The sequence below is a fragment of the Malaclemys terrapin genome, chromosome 6, assembly GCF_027887155.1.
Source record: "Malaclemys terrapin pileata isolate rMalTer1 chromosome 6, rMalTer1.hap1, whole genome shotgun sequence".
In the NCBI taxonomy this organism is placed as follows: domain Eukaryota; kingdom Metazoa; phylum Chordata; order Testudines; family Emydidae; genus Malaclemys; species Malaclemys terrapin.
This window is the reverse complement of record NC_071510.1, coordinates 10,401,461-10,422,754: the sequence shown is the minus strand read 5'-3', so window position 1 is coordinate 10,422,754 and position 21,294 is coordinate 10,401,461. Positions and strand designations below refer to the sequence as shown.

The 21,294-nt window shown below is 42.5% G+C and overlaps 1 protein-coding gene across 2 annotated transcripts in view; it reads right to left on the bottom strand.

The window, feature by feature from the left end:
• The window catches only part of MELK (maternal embryonic leucine zipper kinase), a 38,718-nt gene that overhangs the window by 4,357 nt on the left and 13,067 nt on the right, over positions 1 to 21,294 (bottom strand). For both annotated transcript variants that reach the window (XM_054032363.1, XM_054032364.1), the window contains 8 exons: positions 20,463 to 20,531; positions 19,858 to 19,956; positions 18,617 to 18,703; positions 15,999 to 16,130; positions 11,329 to 11,472; positions 10,259 to 10,487; positions 6,584 to 6,680; positions 5,934 to 6,102 (listed from right to left, as the gene is read on the bottom strand). In XM_054032363.1, the coding sequence (XP_053888338.1) occupies positions 5,934 to 6,102; positions 6,584 to 6,680; positions 10,259 to 10,487; positions 11,329 to 11,472; positions 15,999 to 16,130; positions 18,617 to 18,703; positions 19,858 to 19,956; positions 20,463 to 20,531 (1,026 nt within the window). The remainder of the gene's footprint in view (positions 1 to 5,933; positions 6,103 to 6,583; positions 6,681 to 10,258; positions 10,488 to 11,328; positions 11,473 to 15,998; positions 16,131 to 18,616; positions 18,704 to 19,857; positions 19,957 to 20,462; positions 20,532 to 21,294) is intronic.

Genomic DNA, 21,294 nt, shown 5'->3' with positions numbered 1-21,294 from the left:
TGATATTTGTGAACTTCCAATTTCAGATCACAAACTGATTACGCCTTTCATCCAAAAAGGGGTAACCTCTTCTGGTCCTTATGATAAAGGATAGGCTCTGAGTAATGCTGTTTACCCTGTTTGCTTACAGCATCCACCACCAGGGAATTAGGTGAGGGTGGGAAACAAGTTCTGAGTCCCTTCAGGGAACACATTTCTTATCAGGCCACTTATTAGTTAGTGGGATGGTTGCAGGAGTTTGCCTCAGTCTTTGCTAGATCCAAAAATACTTCATTAATGGGTAATGCAACCCAGATAGATGTGCTGCAATCAGCAACAGCCAGGAGCTTGTGTTGTGAGTCACCCTTTAGATACCTCTTGAGGAAGTTAGTCAGTCAGCCACCCTCTTGACAAGGTCCTGGAACTGATCAATTATTGGCCATTGATGGTGGAGGCATAACTGCATTGTCTGGAGAAGAAGACAAAATAGGGGTTTGAGAAGTGCCTTTGTTTGCCTGCCCTACCCTTCTGTTCTTCAAAGGTCTCCTTGTGTTGGGGGTTTGGTTGAGGTGACTGTCCCCCTAGTCTCCCAGTGCAATGGAGCAGGTGTCCAGCAAACTGCTACACCATCCAAAGATCCCAGTATGGACATTGGGGAGGCCCATACACGAGAGGGGTGGTACCCAGGACCAATCCCACCATCCCTGATGTGGATGAGAATCCTTGTCAAAGTATGGGTATCTATAATGATGGAGAGAGGAATCCTGCACTGACTAGGAGACTGATTTAATGTTTCCTTCAGCCTCCTTTATGGCCTCCTGCAAAATAATATTCAAAAAAAAAAAGTCAGAGGGAAGCCTGTGGCACTGGGAAGACATGGTAATCCAGAGTCATCTAGCACCCATAAGCGGTGGGAACTCTGGTTCAAACACTGAAGTCCCTGGAGTAGCAAAATTCCTGAGGTACCATTGGTACCGACAGCAGTTGAAGTGGATGGTACCATTGGTCTGGAGCATGCAGGCACCAGCAGCAAACGTCTGGTGCTTCACTTTTGTCAGTACCAATAGAGCTGAGTGGAAAGGCACTACCGGTAAGACTGATGCAGATGGTGTTGATCTAGAAGAAGTGCACATCCTGGACCTTCCTAATCCTTTAGACTATACGAGGTACCTGCTGGATCCATGCTTCTCTGAATTACTCCAGGATCTCCCTGCTCTGCTGGTACCAGAGGAAGAGTCTTGCCTGCATGGCATAGTGTGGCGATGTCAAGGTCTCTGACACAGTAGACTTAGTGGGAGATCAGCATCTCTTCCACCACAAGGAATCAGCTCCCAAGACTGAGCTCCTCTTTGGAGCCAGAGATCTTCCCCTTCTTAGGAGAGGTCAAAGGGGCACTGGATCTGTCTGGAGACAGATGTACGGGGGGGGGGGGGGGGGGGGGGTCTCCTGACTTGACTCTGAAGTGGGTTGATGGAAGTGCTTGATCACCAAGTTCAGTTTGGTTTCCTGATTCTTTCAGGCTCTAGATTTGAGAGCCAGGCAAAAAAAACACCCCTTACATTTCTGCAAGATTTGGGATTCTTGCAAGTGAACAGAAAAAGGAGAAAGTTAATAAGGAAAAGTTGTTTACTCGTTCTCATAATACAAGAACTAGGGGCCACCAAATGAAATTAATGGGCAGCAGGTTTAAAACAAATAAAAGGAAGTTCTTCACACAGTGCACAGTCAACCTGTGGAACTCCTTGCCTGAGGAGGAGGTGAGGGCTAGGACTATACCAGGGTTTAAAAGAGAACTAGATAACCTCCATGAATTTAAGTCCATTAATGGCTATTAGCCAGGATGGGCAAGGAATGGTGTCCCTAGCCTCTGTTTGTCAGAGGGAGGAGATGGTCGGCAGGAGAGAGATCACTTGATCATTGCCTGTTAGGTTCACTCCCTCTGGGGCACCTGGCATTGGCCACTGTCGGTAGACAGGATACTGGGCTAGATGGATCTTTGGTCTGACCCAGTATGGCCATTCTTATGTTCTTAAGCAACGGGTACACTTCAAGTGGCCATTGATGATTGAGATGGCCTCCCAGCAAGAGGCACTGTTTGAAACCTGGTGAGCCAGGCATGCCCAGCCATGCTGAATAAGCTTCCCAGAAAAGAGTGGGGAAATGGAAAGAAAAACAACCTCTCACTACTATAGAATTAGATAGTAACAACTAATACTAACTAGAAATACAAACTAAACACCACTACCACACCGAGGCACATTTAAGGCAGACATGCTAGTACTCTGGTTCAGGCCGAGGCGATAGAGAAGGAACTGAAGGCAGTTTGCCCAGGCAGTCCTAGGTACCCCTGGTGTGTGGCATAAGGTAGCAGAGCACATGCACAGGCTGAATGGACACTACTAATGGAAAATTTTGATCAGGGGCTTGATGTGCATGTGCACCTGAAGTGGAGCATTCATAGGGACACTACTTGAAGTAATCAAACTAAGCAACAGCAACAAGGAATGCTTAGTTCCAACAGTGCCTCAGGGTCAGACATTGTTACAAGATGGACAGAAGCTTCAGCGTTGAAGAAAAATCAACTCCCTGTTATCAGGGATAAAGGGAGAGATCTTCATCCCTACTCCGACCCTTTTACACTGGATCAAAAGGCAGAGAGGCCCAAAAAACCCTGTATATGGCCGGGGAGGATTCCCTGGTACAGGCACCATGGAAGACAGCCCTAAGGTTGTCCTAAGAAGACTTCATTGCAAGTCCTGGTGTAGGTGGCCTGTCAACTTGAAGCACTGCAGGGATTTGGAGTAGTGCTGTAGCCCATAGGACAACCCTGTGAAACGGCTGTAACTTAGACAACACGTGGGATCCAAGTCACCATGGCGGGGGTAGGACTCTTCAATCCCAGAGCAACCCAAGAGTGGGAGGGGAAAGAAAAAGTGGCTTAAAGCTACCATAGGAACCCTTCCCCTGGGCTGCAAGTTGTGTACTATGCCTCTACGCAGCACAACACAAACTCACCCTTGGAGTATTGGAGCCATTTTAGCTTACATGTTTTACCACTGTACATAAGGGACTTGTGGCCACACACACACACACACACACACACACACACACACCCTTTTCAAAGGACTCCTATAGCCACACGGTAGGCATGGAAGCTGGGTACACTGTATGCAGTATTATTCCTACCAATTGTAAGGTGGCTGTACAAGCGCTTTGTTTATGTCCTAAAAGTAGATCTTGAAAGAGTACCTTTAGATTTCCAAGAAGCAACTGGAAATTAGTCTGAACTGGGAGGCCTAGAAATGAAATTAATCTAATCCTAGCTCACTGCCAGAGCTTCTCCAGGAACTTTAAAATGGAGTATCTTGCATTGCTCTACTCCAAAGCATTCAAAGTTCACTAGCAGTTTTGCAGGTACCGCAGGCCTGAGAAGCTGACTCAATGGCAGAAGCATTTGGCGCACAACAGACTTGGCACGCACTTGCCTGCTGGTGCCCAAGTTTCTGTATTCCTAGTGCAGTGTGGACACCTATCAGATGGGTCGGCTCATAGCCCAATACATGCTGGACTTGTCAAAGGCTGACAGTATTACCAGTGCCATTTGGCAAAAGCTTTCTGGACTGGAATGTGGTGATGGCACTGGGGTTAATGCAGGCTATCAATTCTTGAGCTCCATTTTCTTGACAATAACCAGCTTTCACAGTTAGCAGGTGGGCAACAAAAAATGATTAAGGCTATAGAACAGCTTCCACATGAGGAGATTAAAAAGATGGACTGTTCAGCGTGGCAAAGAGATGACTAAGGGGATATGATCAAAAGTCTATAAAAAAGTGACTGGTGTGGAGAGAGAGAGAGAGTTATACTCTCTCACAACCCAAGAACCAGGGTCACCTAATGAAATTAATAGGCATCAGGTTTAACAGAAGGAAGTATTTCCTCACACAACGCACAGTCAACCTGTGGAACTCTCTGCCAGGGGATGTTGTGAAGGCCAAACCTATAACTGGATTCTTAGCTAAGTTAATGGAGTATAGGTCCATCAATGGCCATTGGCCATTAGCCAAGATTGTCAGGGATGCAACCCCATGCTCTGGGTGTCCCTAAACCTCGGATTACCAGATGCTGGAAGTGGATGATAGGGGATTGATCACTCGCTTTGCCCGTTTTGTTCATTCTCTCTGATGCACCTGGCACTGGCCACTGTCAGAAGACAGGATACTGGGCAAGACAGACCTTCAGTCTGACCCAGTATAGGTGTTCTTATGTTTCATTTTCTTGACAATAACCAGCTTTTAGTTAGCAGGTGCCTCAAGTAGTAGTTAGCCAGCTTAAGACATACACCACTTATTTGATTAGATTAGTTTTAGGCCTCAGAAAAAGCCTCGCCACTTCCAGAGTTATGAAGACTGAGAGGGGACATGATAGCAGTTTTCCGGTATCTAAAAGGGTGTCCTAAGGAGGAGGGAGACAACTTGTTCACCTTAGCCTCTAACGATAGAGCAAGAAGCAATGGGCTTAAACTGCAGCAAGGGAGGTTTAGGGTGGACATTAGGAAAAAGTTCCTGTCAGGGTGGTTAAATACTGGAATAAATTGCCTAGGGAGGTTGTGGAATCTCCATCTCTGGAGATATTTAAGAGTGGGTTAAATAATGTCTATCAGGGATGGTCCAGACAGTATTTGGTCCTGCCATGAGGGCAAGGGACTGGACTCTATGACCTCTCGAGGTCCCTTCAAGTCCTAGAATCAAGACAGTTTTTCCTCCATGCTCTGCTTATATGAAATTTCCAGTGTATTATAAGCTGCAGAATTTTCTGAAGCAGCAAGAACACACTTTAAACGTTTTGTACAAGTCACTGTTTAATACACTCAAGTGTCCAGTACTGCACCACTGAAATTTATGGACATTATGGTAGTTTTGTAGAATTCAACCACGTGTCCTTTAGTTTACTTTTAACATAGGGGATACTATATTAGTGCTTTATGGTAGTGTATACTGCAAGCCCTACTACCCATGTTTTGTATAAGCTCTCACGGAAAGAGTATAAGCATGCATAGGCCCAAATACCTCTGGGTCTTAAGAGCCCAAGTGGCATCCCAACAGCATTTGAGATTTATACTTTAGCATTTCTCTAGTCTCCAACCTCACTTTGTTTCCTACTTGGACACCAGTAAGAACCAGACAGGCTGCCAATATCAAGAGTTTGAGTGGACTGAAAAAAATCAGACAAGCAACTCTGAGTACGTTGGTGGCAGGCTCCTCATTTGGACTCGTAGGCAATACCTAAACAGTGACACCTAATGAACTTTTGATACATTATTAGTTGGGGATAAGATTTAAGATGTACACTTCCCATGACATTGGATTTCTATAGTGCCCTACAGCACTAGAAACCCTTCTGTAGCCTAGGGACATTCAGTTCATTAAATCCAAGTCCAAATTCTCTTGATTCTGAACAATGACAGTGACTAGAGTCTTAATTCCCTCCATCACCACTCAAGGTGAAGATCTCCCTTCGAGGATTCAAATAGCTTAGACAGAGATCAGATTTCACTGAGCTGTCATAAGCTACTTTCAGATAGGGCCACTCATATCGAGGCTTTTACATCAAGATGCTGCATTTATACCAGCTTGAGGTTTTGGTCACCATGACACTTTGCTGGCAGGAATGAATTTTGAGCAGGAGTCTGACTGCAGCTGCATCCCCTATAGGACGTGTATAGATCAGCTGGAAGGGAAGCAGACTGCAGTGATTCGCACAACCAAACCAACTGGCAATAAGTGGGGCTTTTGTAGATTTGGTGCAATACTGCAAAGGCACATGCACTTTATTGTAGAGGCAAAATGGACACAGTTCAGACAACTGAAGTTAGAAACGGTGATGTGGAGACATCATTGACTTTCCCAATAAGAATCCATCTCCTTTAAATAAAGGAGATATCCTAGCAGTCTTACCTTCAATTTCCTTGGGCCATCTCTTGCGGATCCTTTCCTTTTGCCTGGTGTAAGCATTGTGATCATTTTATCCAGGCCTCTTTCCAGACTTCCAAACATTTTGGCTCTTTTCTTCTTTTGGCCACTATCCACATGAACTTGATTAAGATCCATGTCTACTGAGCGACACCTGTCACATTAAGAGATTAAAAAAAATAGACCTTCCATTTTCTCAGTGGCTGAAAGTCAGTCATTTCAGATACATCACTAAAGTCTTACCAGACCCCAGCTCTGTATTTAGAAAGACAAGTGGAATACATTATAGCTAAACAGACTAAAAGGATGCTATGAGAATTATCATTCAATAGTCATTTGGGATTTAAGGAGAATTGTGTATAGAAAACAGCTGCCCTCTGGGGAAGTGGAATAAGGGTGAATCTGTAATTATGGAAAATAGGAATACATCCAAGACTACTGAAGTGTGTAATTTTAAACTTTTCTGCCTTTAATATTTTCTACTGTGTAGGAAAGGGGTTTAAGGAGTTTATTTTATTTTTAAACCAAGACAATGAAAGAGTAGGTGCTGTTGTAACGAGCCTTCCTAGTCTATATGAGGATTAAGGTAGTCCAGTTCTAAAATCAGCAATAGGTATGAATAACCAGATACTTACCGTCTTTCTGGGCTAATGACTGCTGCAGCCATTTCACCTGTACTTGCTGGACTTGTGGGTTTCTTAATTGGGGTGTCTTTAGGGCACTGACTTCTCTCTGTTGAAAAAGAGGAACCCAATCCAAATGGGTACATTTTTTCCCAAAGAAAAAGATGTTTGATCATGAAAATTCCTTGCTGCAGTCATTTTAAACCAACTCTCCTGAGTCCCCGCCTTAACATCTCCTCAGACTGAGTGAGGCATTTCTGCAGGGTACTAAGAATTGCTCAGACTTAGGGCAAGCAGTATAGTTTAGTTGTTAGAATATAGGGTGAGAGTTGGCTAAAACTAGCTTCTGATCCCAACTCTGCCAGTGACTCAATGTATAGCCTTTGGCAAGTCACCTCCTCCATTTCCCCATCTGTAAAATGGGCATAGATATTTAAAAGTACCAACCTCCTGAGGCTGAGGATTATGGTTTGTAGACACCAAGACCAAACATCAGTTACTTAGATCCCAGTTGTACACTCTCCCCCAGAGTCCCTTTCCCTGCCTCAAGAGTGCTTTTGCATTTCTCCATGGGGTTTGGTATTCTAGGACTGCCATTTCGATCATTCAAGATTACCACTAGTGTGCCTGGCATAGAGTCTAATCAGCATTTGTGGCAAGACAGCCATTTGTCTAGTTAAGTTTTCTGTTTGATACTTTTCACAGCCAGAGTGGGCAAATTCAAGTGCTTTCAGTACAGTGTTGTACTTCAATTTGGTTTTGAAATCCAAGCTGTTAAGATACAAGTAATGCTTCTGTTCCCTTATCCCCACCCCATTATAGATAAAGCTAAATGCCAACTATAGTGTTGCCTTTAATCCTATAGAGACAGCTCTGCAAATTCAGTCTGGGCACCAAGGCTGAAGCCAGGTTTCCCTCCATCACACATTACTGCCAATGATAAATTATGCAGGCCAACTTTGTCCCCATGGAAGGCAGTGGTTGCATAACAGTTGCCTAAGATTTTGGTAAGAGTCCTATTCATTAGGCAACAGCAGCCCAGCCAAGCCAACAGGAGCAAACATTTCTTTAAGAAAACAGGGTGATTCTAAAATACACGGTGATCTGCTGATTAAAGCAATATATGTCGCCTCTCTTCAAAGTAGAGCCACGCTGTATGTAGCTCAAATCCAATGCATTTGTGGGCAAGAAACATTTAAGTTCAGTTCAACTCAGTGATTCCCTTTGGTTGAATTGCATATCCCATTCCTTCAACAGGAGTATTGCTAGGTCATTTAAGAGTTGCACTCAGTCTACTCTTCCCATAGAGTTCTGCAGAGCACAGGTCCTGAAATGGAAATGCAGAGATGCATTTAAATAGTTCTTTAAAATTAACCAGTAAATGAATAAGGGAATTAGAAAACAATTAAATTAACCTCATTTGAATGTTTGAAACACGTTCCAGCTTGCTACAGAAATGGAGTGAGATACACAGCAGAAGTCAGGAGACCTTACTGCAGAAGTTTAGATCCAGTGTGCAGGTGAATGCAGGTCTGGTTTAGCAGGAAAGAGGAACTGCCACAACCCTGCTCAGGTCCCATTTTCTTCAGGGATGAGAGACTGTGTGGATTCTTACTTTCCTTTCCACTCTCAGTTTGGGGACAAGGGGAGGAGGACAAGGGGAGGAGAGCAAGCCCCTTCCTAGAGGGAACAGCTGATCAGTTCCCTTCCCTTCCTGTGGTGGTCCTGATCACCAGTATCCCTGCTGTGCCCAGCTGGGGTGTCAGACTGGGCAGAAGTGAGTGATTCCTACAGGGCTACTAGAGGGATCCAAGTTCTGCCGTTTGGTGGGTGCTCTGCTACTATTGCCATGTAACTGTGGCAGATGCTGGACCCCCAGCTCTTGCTATGGGGCACTATGCGCTCAGACACAAAGTACCAGTAAACGTTAACCAGAAAAAGCCTGAACAGCTTCCATCCAGAAACTGCATTATGGCCACCTCTTCAGATTTTGTTCTGAACGGGGTGGGGGGGGGAAAAAAAAAAAAGGACAAATATTTAAAACTTAAATACAGCTGTTTAAACTCAAATTTGAATTTATGGCAACCTATGATAAGGCCTAACCCTGCCATAATCAAAATCATTTAAAATAAGCATATGGCGCATTAGTGAATCCTCAATCTTTAATCAGGTAAAGGCTACTTAGTTATACATACACATAGAATCGTAGGAAACCATCTTTAACTTTTGAGGTCAAGCATTATAAATATGGTACAAGGCCATGCATGGCCTTAAATATCTACATCAGCTTCAGTCTTTATAATGGAGTGTTAGTATTTCCTTTTTCTAAAATAGAAGTATTTTCAATTTCTGCAGAAAAACCTTTAGCCTTAACATTTTGGTTTCAGGTTAGCAGAATCACCCTGGTTCTTTTCCTAGACCCTACGTCTGCCACTTATGTTTCCACAGAAAGCGCAGCCAAAAGTAAACCATATACAGATTAGTTACTATGCATCACTCTTACCTTTAGGGTACAGTCAAGTCAGTATAAAATTAAGGTCTGAACTACTCTTAAAACGAGGATGTTCTGCTTGAGCATTGAGTCAAGATCCTTTGCCAACTAGAAACCCTTGAAAGCCGGTAGAGAGTGCTACAAGAGGTTTCTGAATTGTATTCCCTTGCACAATATGGAGCAGCACATCCACCGGTTTTAAATACTGTGTTACACCTACTACAAAGGGAGTCTCATTTTTGATCTTTGCAAACAATTTGTACAGCATCAACGGGCAATAGTGCAAACGTTTCTAGTAGGTTGAAGAGGAAGGCAGGACGGCTGCAAGATCTATAATTTGTATGAATGTAATAGGAAACTGAAAGGGACCTCCTGGGTCAGAGGCCAGTTCCCTGCTCACAGGCAATCCCATCTTATAACTTGTTAAGTTATAAAGCTACATCTTAACCCTGGTTAGGTCGTTCGCTCCTATTACCCCATTGGGATGATCTGTAGCCTAGCTGGGGTGGAAAGCTTTGGGAAGATTGCTTTGAAGAAAGCCCTAGGAGTACAACTCCAGAAAGAACAGAGCTTTTAAATTGTTGACTAGTCTAATATATGAAATGTCTTCATTGTCATGTTTGGATTTCACATGCTGACATTTGCTAGTGCATAAGAATCCGAAAGGGAGACTAAATGTGGGGGAAGGAAGGAAGGAAACTGATGTATTTTTGTAACCCAAAGGAGTGATTTGAAGCCCAGGCAGAGGACTTACTGGAAATACTCCTATCTCCATTAAAAACAGTGATCCCAAGGCAACAAAGAAGGGAAGGGAGATTGCATTTCATGCTCTTCTATTATCTAAGTTGTGAGTATACACAGTGGAAACTCTTCGGCTAGTTGCTATAAAAGTGTCCAAGTACATTCAAAAAGTATGCACAATCCTGTAGTGACAAGAGGAGGAAGAGAAGGGATATACAGCAGCTCATAGTAAGCTAACAGTAGCACTAAGATGCATTAACTCTGCGTAGCGTGGTCTAACCTCTTACAGCAAGAAGAGTGGGCTGGTGAGTATTGCCTAGTCTAGGATCACAAGATGGAATAGGCCATCCAGAACTCTTGTAGGTATAAGTTTTAGCTAGAGTAGAACATTTTCAGCTATACAAACTCTAAGCATCCCGCATACATAGCTAATGGAAGTCTAGAGTAAGACACACCTGTGGAGGGAAGTGCTTGATTTGGTGTGGTTTGCATCCTCTTCTCCTTCTGGCTCTTACTAAGAGGAGTCTTCGGTGCAGGAAGCACAAACGGCTCTTCATTCTTGATAGTCAATGCCAAGTCAGAATTCTCTTTGTTTTCACTTTTCTTTGATGCTGCTCTTCTTGCCACTGGAGATGGAGGTGGTGTGAATTCTACACTATCCAATGGTGTCTGATGCTTTGAATGCTACAAGAAATTTGATCAAGTAAGGGTGAATTAACTCTGGACAATGTTAAAAATATTGCCAGTATACTGACCACACACAGTATATATTACAAGGGTCAGGTCAACATAGCTCACATGCAGCCCAGTACTCCAGACTTCTTCCTCTGGGCCCACACATCTAAGTCACTACTTATTCTCTCCCTGAACAAAAAATTAAGCCCTTTCTACCCGGTGCCTTAATCCTCCTTAGTTCTTTCAGCTTCTCACCCTAGTCTCCCAATCCCAGATCACTTCTCTTCAACCCATCCACAAAGTAGTTAAGTTTCAAGTGTAGACATGCCTTTAAGTCTACGTTAAGTCTACTTACAACCACTGCAGTGGTTGAGGTCAACACTATCCTCCTTCTGTCAGTGGTGCGTCCCCTCATTAGAAGCGCTTCCACTAACTTAAGCGTGGGGGGCTGAGACCATGGTTGCTCCCCCATCCAGTCTTTTGGCACATCCTCACTGCCAATAACGTCAGCCTCGCCATCCCTTTTGTATCCTTCCCCACTTCTGTTTCTTCTTCTGCACTGCCCCTACACACAAGGTGAGCATCAGGGCCCCGGCCTCTCCTCATCCAAGTAAATGAGGACCCACAAGCTAGGAAAAGGGGTTATAGTTTATGGTAATAGCCATCTGACAACCAAAAGACTCTTGGCTTCATCTTGCTTTGTAAGATCTTCTGGCCAGGGACTCTCTTATGCAGCACTAAGCATTGATACTTAAACATAAATGCAGTGTGCATTAAAAAGAGTCAAAGAGACAGATTCTCTTGAACTAAGAGCAACTGTTATAGGAAATCATTGTAATTCTTCAAGCACCTGCTTTGTTTTGGGTGTATATAGAGCAAAGCCTGCAAATGGAGATTCCTCGTAAAGCGCATCATCTGAAAATTCCATGGATCCAAATGCACAGGGCATTTCCTTACAGTCTTCCACATCTTCGTAAGTCAGATTCTTTTTAGACTGTTTAAAAAGAAAAAGGAGATTCCAATGAGACATTAAGTGAAAACTTTCATCAAAAAAGATCTTCATTATAGAGTTAATTTTAATAGTTACAGCATTACTCTTAATAGAGTTTCTAGTTATGGGCAGTATCTCACGGGAAGTTCTCATTCAGGTCACTTGTCATCTAAAAATCATGTTTGGAGGGCTAAGTCCACAATGAAAATTTTAATAAGCAACATCAGTAGATGTGACATTATTCTGAAAGCACTATTAAACACAAGGAGCCTATGCATCAAGGGCAGAAAAATACAATACCTGCCATTGATTTCTACATGCAAGCGCCTTAGTTTGCTGCCACACTAGCTAACACTACAGAAGTGGTCCCATGAGGAGATGCAAAATATATACAAACCAAAAAGGAAATATAGTGAAGGAATATGGGAAACAGCTGGTTAAAGCCATATTACGTATGATACCTTGGAACAAAGAGTTGTGGGAAGTCAACCATTTAAAGCGGAGTACATCAGCAAAAACCTTCACTTTCTGATGGAAATGAGACGGTTTCAACTGATGTCAAATCAGACAGGATTTTCTGCCAATTGTACGTGAGGGCTCCTTCAAACTGCCAGAGGTCAGGAAGAGTTTGCTTCCATCTTTCTGTGTGCTGCAGCCTTAGTTGTTGCTATTGGTGTAGTGATGTTATGGCCCACATCTTTTAAAGAGTGCCTGCATTTGTTTTCTCCAGGGGACTTTCCTGCTAGGCTACCTTCAGTTTAGCTAGTGGCACATGCGACGCTACTCAAGGCAGGTCTACACTCCTAGTACAGACTATGCCAATGGGAGAGAGCGCTCCTGTCGGCATAATTACTCCACCTCCCTGAGTGTGGGAGCGTGGCTCCTGGTGACATATTGCTGTCTACACCAGTGCTTAGATTGGTGTAACATGTTCTTATATTGCTGGGGGGGGGTCTTTTCCACACCCCTGAGCAACTTCAGTTATATTGAAGTAAGCACTGGTGTAGACCTGCCTTAGTTTTGTAGCAAGTCAGATGCTTACACTGCTTTTTGTCGTAAAGGGGCAGAAATAGCACCCCTCATGGTCAGAGATCAAATATTTAAGATCCATGATCAATTCTCCCTTCATTTGTTAGGGAGAAGTCAAATTCCAGTTTTACAAAGTGTGAACCACCTTTAGTGTCACATGGTAGTGTCAGGTTTAGTATCTAAACCTAAAGATAAAGTCAGTCAACCCAGAACAGCATTTTCTCCAAGCCCCTGCTGAACTTGTTTAGCTCCAAGCTTTAGGATCCCCCCCCCCAAATGAAATACTGGTAAAAGTCTCACAACAATCTACATATTTAATTTCTAATCCAGAGTGACTGGACAGGAGATGGCTTTCAATATACCCCTTTGTGGATTGCAGAAACTCATTGGAAGGCCTTGTTTTAATAATGGAGATATCCTATCTCCTAGAACTGGAAGGGACCTTGAAAGGTCATTGAGTCCAGCCCCCTGCCTTCATTAGCAGGACCAAGTACTGATTTTGCCCCAGATCTCTAAGTGGCCCCCTCAAGGATTGAACTCACAACCCTGGGTTTAGCAGGCCAATGCTCAAACCACTGAGCTATCCCTCCCCCACCACTCCAATGAAATGGCAAGCAATAAAGTCAGCCATTATAAAAAGGCATCATCATGTTTTGTCTGGAGACAGATGGCTTTTGGCCAGTGGTCAAGGATATTGCCAAGATCAGATTTTTCATTACTGTTGAAAGCCAAAGTGTAGCTTTCTGGTATATGACCAGATGTGCCACTGATGATTACTATAAAGACCTTATCAGACACCTGTTAACAACAGCCAAGAATTTAGTAGCCAGATTCTGTAATTGAAATTATGTCCCATTACTCCATGAATAGCTGAACAGGACCTGATGGACAAGGAGAAATTCACTCCATTACAGAAATACTTCTATACGTGACCAAAAAAAAAAAAAACGCACCACACACACACACACACACACACACACACACCCCCCACTATTTCCAGTTGGCAAAATTTAAAAGCATTACTAGAAAAGAGCACTGTCATTCCAGGTATGATTTAGTTAAGTCATTCTTTTGGAAAACCTGTGTACTTCAAGCTGCTTGTCATAACAGTTAATTATATTCAAGCCACTGACACCACAGACAAACAAAAATATTAAAAAAAAAATCTCTAAATTAAGAAGTCCTGCCAGCTTATTTTCACAGATAGTAGATCAGCTCCAGTTGGAGGCCTATGCTGAAATGGCTGATCACCAACAGATCTTCAGCTGGTATGTTGTAGGGCACTTATGGTGCAGAGGCACCGAGAAGTTAAGTGTATCGTACTGGGACTAATGGGCTGTGTTACAGAAGAGATATTTGAGGTATCTGGCTCATCTCGGATGGATTGCTCTTATTGTTAGTGGTGGTGTTTTGCCAAGTCTACTTTTAAATATCCCAAACAATGAGGCTTCCATAACTTATCCTAGCAAAAAGTCTCCAGGATAATAGATGTGGTCAGGAAGGTTGCCTTCTGAAGTCCATCCTCTCCCTTGCCTCATCCTAATGAATCTTACACTTGGAACATATACCTTTCAGTGACAAACTGTAAAGCCCAACTATAACCATGCAAAACATATTATACATATTTAACTCCATTATTCTTCATGATAGCCACTCTCAAGCCTGTTTGTAGCTGACCTTCTCATTTGTCAATGCAATTGTAATAATGGATGTCCTGAACACAATATTTGAGGAACAGCTGCACCCAAATTGTATAGAAAGACTGCCTCTTGCTTTTTGCTCTTGACATGATGCCTTTTCATGTGCAGTCCCAACAATCTGGAGAGGTTTTCCTAATAGTCAATTTTATATTAGAATAGATGCATGTTTTACCCTGGAGTTTAGATGTCTACTAAAAGCACCATTCCTGTCTCAAGCTGGGATTTAGTGGTTTTCAATTTACAGTAAGTCAAGGAGTGACTGACCTGGTCACGGGTATGGTATGTACATGCAAACAGGGTTAGCAATGTAGAGTTGGGCATTACAGAACAGGCCCAGAGACTTTAAGCAGAGCACAGACTGGGATGGTCTTTTAGAGGAGTTTTTAAATATATGAAATAAGTAACTGTAGGACTGACTGCTCAGGAAGAGTTCACGCAGTTACAAATGGGAGTAACAAGTGATCAGGAAGAAGTAGTTAAAACACACTTTGTTTGGGGGACACAGAAGTTGGACACAAGATTGACCAATAGGTCATAGGATTTTAAAAGTTGTAAATTTCATGATTTCAGCTATTTAAATGTGAAATTTCACAGTGTTGTAATTGTAGGGGTCCTGACCCAAAAAGGAGCAGGGGGGGGTGAGAAGAGAAATTGCAAGGTTATTGTAGGGAGGGTTGCGGCACTGCTAGCTTTACTTCTGCACAGCTGCTGGAAGCGGTGCTGCCTTCAGAGCTGGAAGGCAGTGCCTGCTGGCCAGAAACCCAGCTCTGGGGAGAGCCCCCGTCAACAGCAGCTCAGAAGTAAGGATGGCATGGTATGCTTTTGCCACCCTTTACTTCTGCGCTGCTGCTGGCGGGGTGCAACCTTCAGAGCTGGGCACCCGGCCAACAGCCACCGCTCTCCGGCCATCCAGCTCAGAAGTAAGAGGGGTTGTGGTATTGCCATCCTAAAATAACCTTGTGACCCTCTGCAACTCCCTTTTGGGTCAGGACCCCCAATCTGAGAAAGGCTGGTTTCCCCTGTGAAATCTGTATAGTATAGAGTAAAAGCATGCAAAAGACCAGATTTCATGGTCAGTGATGCATTTTTCATGGTCCTGAATTTGGTAGGGCCCTAAATTATCAGAATACAAGCGGTCAAACTCCAAGTTAAATTGAACATAGCCTTCTATCACCCTTTATACAAGGGCCTGGACAGCTACCTGAAGATGAAGTCTGTCAGATCAATAGAGAATCAAACCAAGTTAAAATAGTCACTCAAACTCCATGCCAACTTTAGACATTTAAATCTAAGGGCAACAGTTTATTTCAACAACTAAAATGGAACATAGTGAGGTGGTGGTTTCTTGGGACACACCCAGGCTTCACTAATTAGCACTGCATACTTTGAATTGCTCTCAAATACAGAAAGGCACCAGTCCAGTCTGTGGGTGGGTGCAACTGCCCACTTGCTCATGGCATTCCCCGTAGGACTGTATTATACCAGTGCCCAAACACTGAACTGGTGCCCTCTGTTTTTATGTCAGGAAGAAATTACATTTATAAATCTGTAACTATGTACCAAGAGAAACTTAGGCAGAAACTGCCTGAAACTGCTGTTAGTCAGTCACTTCCCAGCGTTATAAAGACAAGTTTTCAGTGACAGCCTTAGCTTATTTCAATTGACAAAAACACAGTTGAAAGTATGTCCTCCTATATATTAGATTTTATACAGTCCCTTTTTAATGGGATCTTATTTTTGAAGCCAGTGCAAAAGCAAACACTGCATTAACATGGTACAGTAGTGAGGCCTACAACTTACCTTCAGTTCTCTGGATGGCGTGATGCTAGCGTTTTCTACTGCTAGAGAGGGAAGCCATAGACGGACAGGCTTACCATGAGCCTTCTTGGATTGAAGCAAGAGGTATGTTGCTGATATTTGATCATATTTCCACTAAAACCAAGGAAAATGTGTCAGAATGCTGCTATTTAAGAGAGTCATGTTAAACACTGCTTTAAGTTACACTTTTAGCACCCATTCTCTTGCAAGGAGGACAATCTACTTCTTATGGACTCTTCAGGTCTGTATGCTCACCCCACTGTAATGCCATAGACTTCAATGGAGTTGCATTGTTATTACTCTGCCACCCTTCCTGCAAGCAAGTTGGAAATGTGGTCTAGAGATTATAGCAGAGGCTAAAGACAGAGCAAAACCCCTGCCCAGTTGAAATCAATGGCAAGACGCCCAGTGAATTCAATAGGGCCAGGGTTTCAGACAGAACACCTGGGTTCTTTTCCAGTGGTCACTGAATCAATGGAGGACCTCAGGCAAATTGAGTTCTTGGTCAATTTCCCCATCTGAAAGATAGGGATGTCCTTGCCAACCTCCCAGGATGGGGTGTGAGATTAGGCTTACTTTAAGTTCATTAAATCCTTTTAAAAGGATTTAAAGAGTGCTATGTCAGTGCATCATTTGTGCATCCTGGACGAAGAGAGCTACTCATTTTAATAGCCCGAGAACAATGATGTAATCTCTGAAGTTTGTTCCAGAGCTGTAGAGCAGGAGTAAGTATAGATATGTTAGCCAGCAGTTCTCATTCCCCCAGATGTGTGTCATACTAGCTGCACACCATGCACAATTTCCAACCAGGAAGTTGGTTTCTACTATAACTACTACCTGGAGAACTGGTATTCCCTCTGAAAGAGCTATTTCAGCATACCACTAGATACAGTAACATTAAGTATGAATTTGGGTTCTCAAGTTTGCCAAGTAGCTAAATTAGTTATTTATTTTCACTATTCAATAGCTTAGCATATAGTATTTACGGTCTAGTCTAACATTTTATTAAATCTTACATCAAAACTAGGAGTATCAGAACCATTATACATATGTGGAATTCTGCTAGAAGACTTACAACAAAAATGCACATTAGCCATGAATACAATCCACATTGTCATGTTGCTTGTGCTACTGAATGGAATAGCTACATTATTCCATCACTTTTTCCATTATATTTGCAAACACCAAGACATTGCTTCTCTGCCTATTCAGCATCACATTTGAGGATTCTCCTGTTTAGATAGTATTCTGAAGTGGTTCTCCATGAAATTATTGAATTGTTTTTAAAACAAATCATCCCAGCACACGGAGTCACAGCTAGTGAAGAACCACCGTAAGTTTCCCTTGATCTTCAAGGGATTCCACGTAGGACACTAGGATCCTGGTTAAAAAACTTTGATGTCAGGGATTGATTGATTCATGAGGGAAAAGGGGGGAAAATAAACAAAAATCCACAAAATGTAGTGTCAGAACTACAGCTGAGCTTCCAGTTAAAATAGTAATACTCTAAAAGAACGGTCTTGTGTAGCCCATAGAGCTAGCTTTAGCACAGGGGTCTCAAACTGGGGGTTGGGATATGGGGTGGGGGAGGTGTCATGAGCTGTCAGCCTCCACCTCAAACCCGGCTTTTCCTCCAGCATTTATAATGGTGTTAAATATAATTTTAAAAAGTGATTTTAATTTATAAGGGGGGGGGGTCACACTCAGAGGCTTGCTATGTGAAAGGGGTCACCAGTACAAAAAGTTTGAGAACCACTGCTTTTGCATTTATTTTAATTTAGCAGTAACTCAAGGAACCTACAGGCCTGTATCCTGATGGCTCAATGCTCACCCCCCAAGTTTTGGGGAACTGGGACTAGAGCATTTAAGGGGGAAGTTTGTACATAGCACCAGGCAACTACAGGAGTATGAGCTAAACACCAGCATTAGGATATTTTAGGATAAAAACATCTGCACACCACAAGAGTGCCATTGCAACAAATTGACACAAGATAATAAATTTGGATCATTAATATACTAACCTATAGGAAAGGGCACCCCAATATTAGTATGGTGAGTAAAAACAAAGAAGAGGGGAGAAACACCTACTGAATATGCATTAGGCATAGTGGCATGAGCGTAACATAACATAAAAGTTGTATCCTAGCCTGTGTGCTGAGGAGGGAGAGAAGAGACACTGGCCCTTGGGAGGTGCCAGGAGCATGGCCACTGGTGAGGAGGAAGAAAATGGCTAACATTTCAGGTTGTTCTGCAAGGGATGTTCAGATGTACATTCTGTATTATCTCCATCTACCTTGCTGGGTTAGAGTGTTTGTGACTTTGCTAAATGTATTAATAAATTACAAATACAGAAGAGTTCCTAAAGAGTGCGTTTCACAACCATGCACATCAGGGTTCCCAACTCAACAGTAATTTTAATAATCGGCTTGATCTTGGGACAAGAACCTGCCAAACCTCAGAATTGGGAATTCTTAAGTAACCAATACTCAATCCATAGATCAGACTGCAATGGACAGCTTTAAGTTTCATACTTGAACCAATGAGTATTAGAGTCTGTTAATGTTAAAGTTTAAAACTTATTCTGGTTGCAGGTTACTTACCTCTGAAATTAACTTGGTCATATTTTGCCTGCTGCATTTATGGAACACAGAAAGTTCTATTATGCAGTCATCATCAAGATGCCCAAGCTGCAAGAACAAGTTAGTAATGTGAAAGCTTCAGATTTTGTGAAATCTTTTAGATCAGCATTTGAATAGGATGTTCCCATGAAGCCAGATGGCTCTGGGCTTGACAGCCCAACATCTGCGGACAGCACTATTGTGATCATCTGGCCTGACATCCTGGCTTACAGGCCAGAGAACTTCCCCAAAAATAATTCCTAGAGCAGATCTTTTAGAAAAGCATCCAATTCTTGATTTTAAAAGTTGCCAATGATAGAAAATTCACCATGACCCTTGGTAAATAACCGACACTGCTAAAGAGATGTGATTTTGTTGGAGATAAAGCCGTGCACTTCGATTCCTCCCCTAATTAAAAAGGAACAAACAAAGCTATTAAAATGCATACAGCTGTACAACTTTGCAGTTATGAGTTAGAACTGATGTTGCATGTACAGTAAAGAAGCTCTTTGCTTAGAGAAACAATGACACCCAATGGCCAAATGTGGGTACTGGCTGTACATAACTGAATATTTTCCCTCCTGTTTAGCACCTAATCTTTGCTAGATTTTCATTTTTGTGCTGGCTTAACTTCTCTGGCTAGTGCAGTGTTTGGTGAAGGGGATATAGAGAGTTTTCAATAAAGTCTTAAGTGAGGTTTTATCCCAAACAGGAGACTACAGAAAATAAACAAAATTGCATAACAGCACTATGCAAATCACTCCATACCCTAGGTCTGAACTGTTCTTCAGCACTTAAGTGCCTGATTTTCAAAAATCTACACCTTACTGCATACAACTATCCATTTGCATCACAAGTGCTCAGAATCTAACCCGCCAGTTAGATGTGAAAATACCCACCAGGTCTGTTTTTTTTTTTTTTTTTTTTTTTTTTTTAAATTAACTAGATTGCAAATTCTGCAGCTAGCATACTGAAGTCTTTCCCCTTCATAGGGATTAAGAAATTTACAGAGAGTCATCTCGGATATGCATTCGGACAAGAAGAGACCCTTGAAGAATTCAATGTTCGCTACTTGCTGAACTAAGTAACTAGTCATCTTTAGGTCTGCCCCTTAGAAGTCTTTGCATTATCACCATATACTATCCATTAAGGCACAAATTCAGGAAGAAGTTATGCTCCAGTCACTATGTGGTCTATAGTCATCTTCTAGTTAGTGTACTCACTGGGTATTTGCTTTGCCACTGAACAGCATAGGAGTAATCCTGCATGAGCCACGGATGATTCAAGAGATGTTTAACTGTAATTCGCTTCTTTGGATCCACCTAATGGGCGGTGAGAATCTAGTCAGTCAATGTTCAAGTAGAAATTGGCAAGATATTTTAGATTCAATTTCTTTCCCCAAAAAGGTAAGTCAGGCCACAAAGGCCAGTTAAGGAAACCTGCATTAACAGTAGCTGAAGGGATGATTGACACTGTCACCATGGTTAACAGTAGCCCAGCTAATTTGTGTTTTATAAATCTAGCTTGCTATAAAAGCACACTTGGGCAGTAAGTTTATACAGCCAGGTTACAATCTCATGAATAGACATTAGATGCTGGAAGACAACTTTGAGGTTAGCAACATGACAGCGGCACCATGGTATGGAAAGTGCTTTGAGCGATGTTCTATGAACACAGCCCATTCAGCACAGGGACCAGTTATAATTTTCTTGAAAAGTTTCTGAACTAAAAGGCTGCATTTTAGGCTTTTGGGGTCAATATTTCAACCCTATTTTGAGTAGCGAAACAGTACTGTAGGGTGTGGTCTGGATAGAGCCCATTGCTTTACCTGCAGCATCTGGTGTAGAAGCAGTATACTGATAGCAGAAAGCCATTTTGGAACCTCATATTTTCCTCTCTGTATTTAAAAAAAAAAAAAAAACAAAGTTGTTTTAGAGGGAACTTTGGCCAACTAGTGCCAATAACTTCATTAAATTGCTTGGGTGCCTTACTGGTATCTATCTTCAGTCTGAAAACCCATAATAGAAGTTGGAGCTAGAGGACCTGGCATTTTCAGCCTATTTAGACTAACTTGACAAAAATGGTGTCATGATTCCTATTACTTTCACTGAAGACAAATGGGACTAGATTTTAAGTTAAAATAGATTCATGCTAGGTTAGTCCCGCGGAGAGAAGGCTGAACTTGAACTGCTATTGCAGGAACACAATTAAATGAGATTGTAGATCAACAAATTAGGTAAGAGTAACTCAACCATCAGTGTTGACACATTCGCCTCCCCAGCCTTTATCCATTCTGTTTTGTTGTGACATTCAGTCTTAAGAGTGCAAGCGCTTAGAACAGGAACTGTGGTTCTACAGCACCTAGCACAATGAGGCACCAAGCACAGAATCAGAAATGTAGGCCTAGAAAGATATCATCAAATCAAGTTCCCTGTGCCGAGTCTGGGCCAAGTAAACCTAAACCATCCCTCGCAAGGGTTTGTTCAACCTGTTTTTGAATCCTCATCATTGGAGGTTTTTTAAGAACTTCCCTTGCAAGCCTGTTCCAGAGCTTAACTACCCTAAGAGCTAGAAAGTTTTTCCTAATATCTAACAAATCTCCTTTGCTACAGATTAAGCCCATTACTACTTGTCCTACCATCAGTAGGCATGGAAAACAA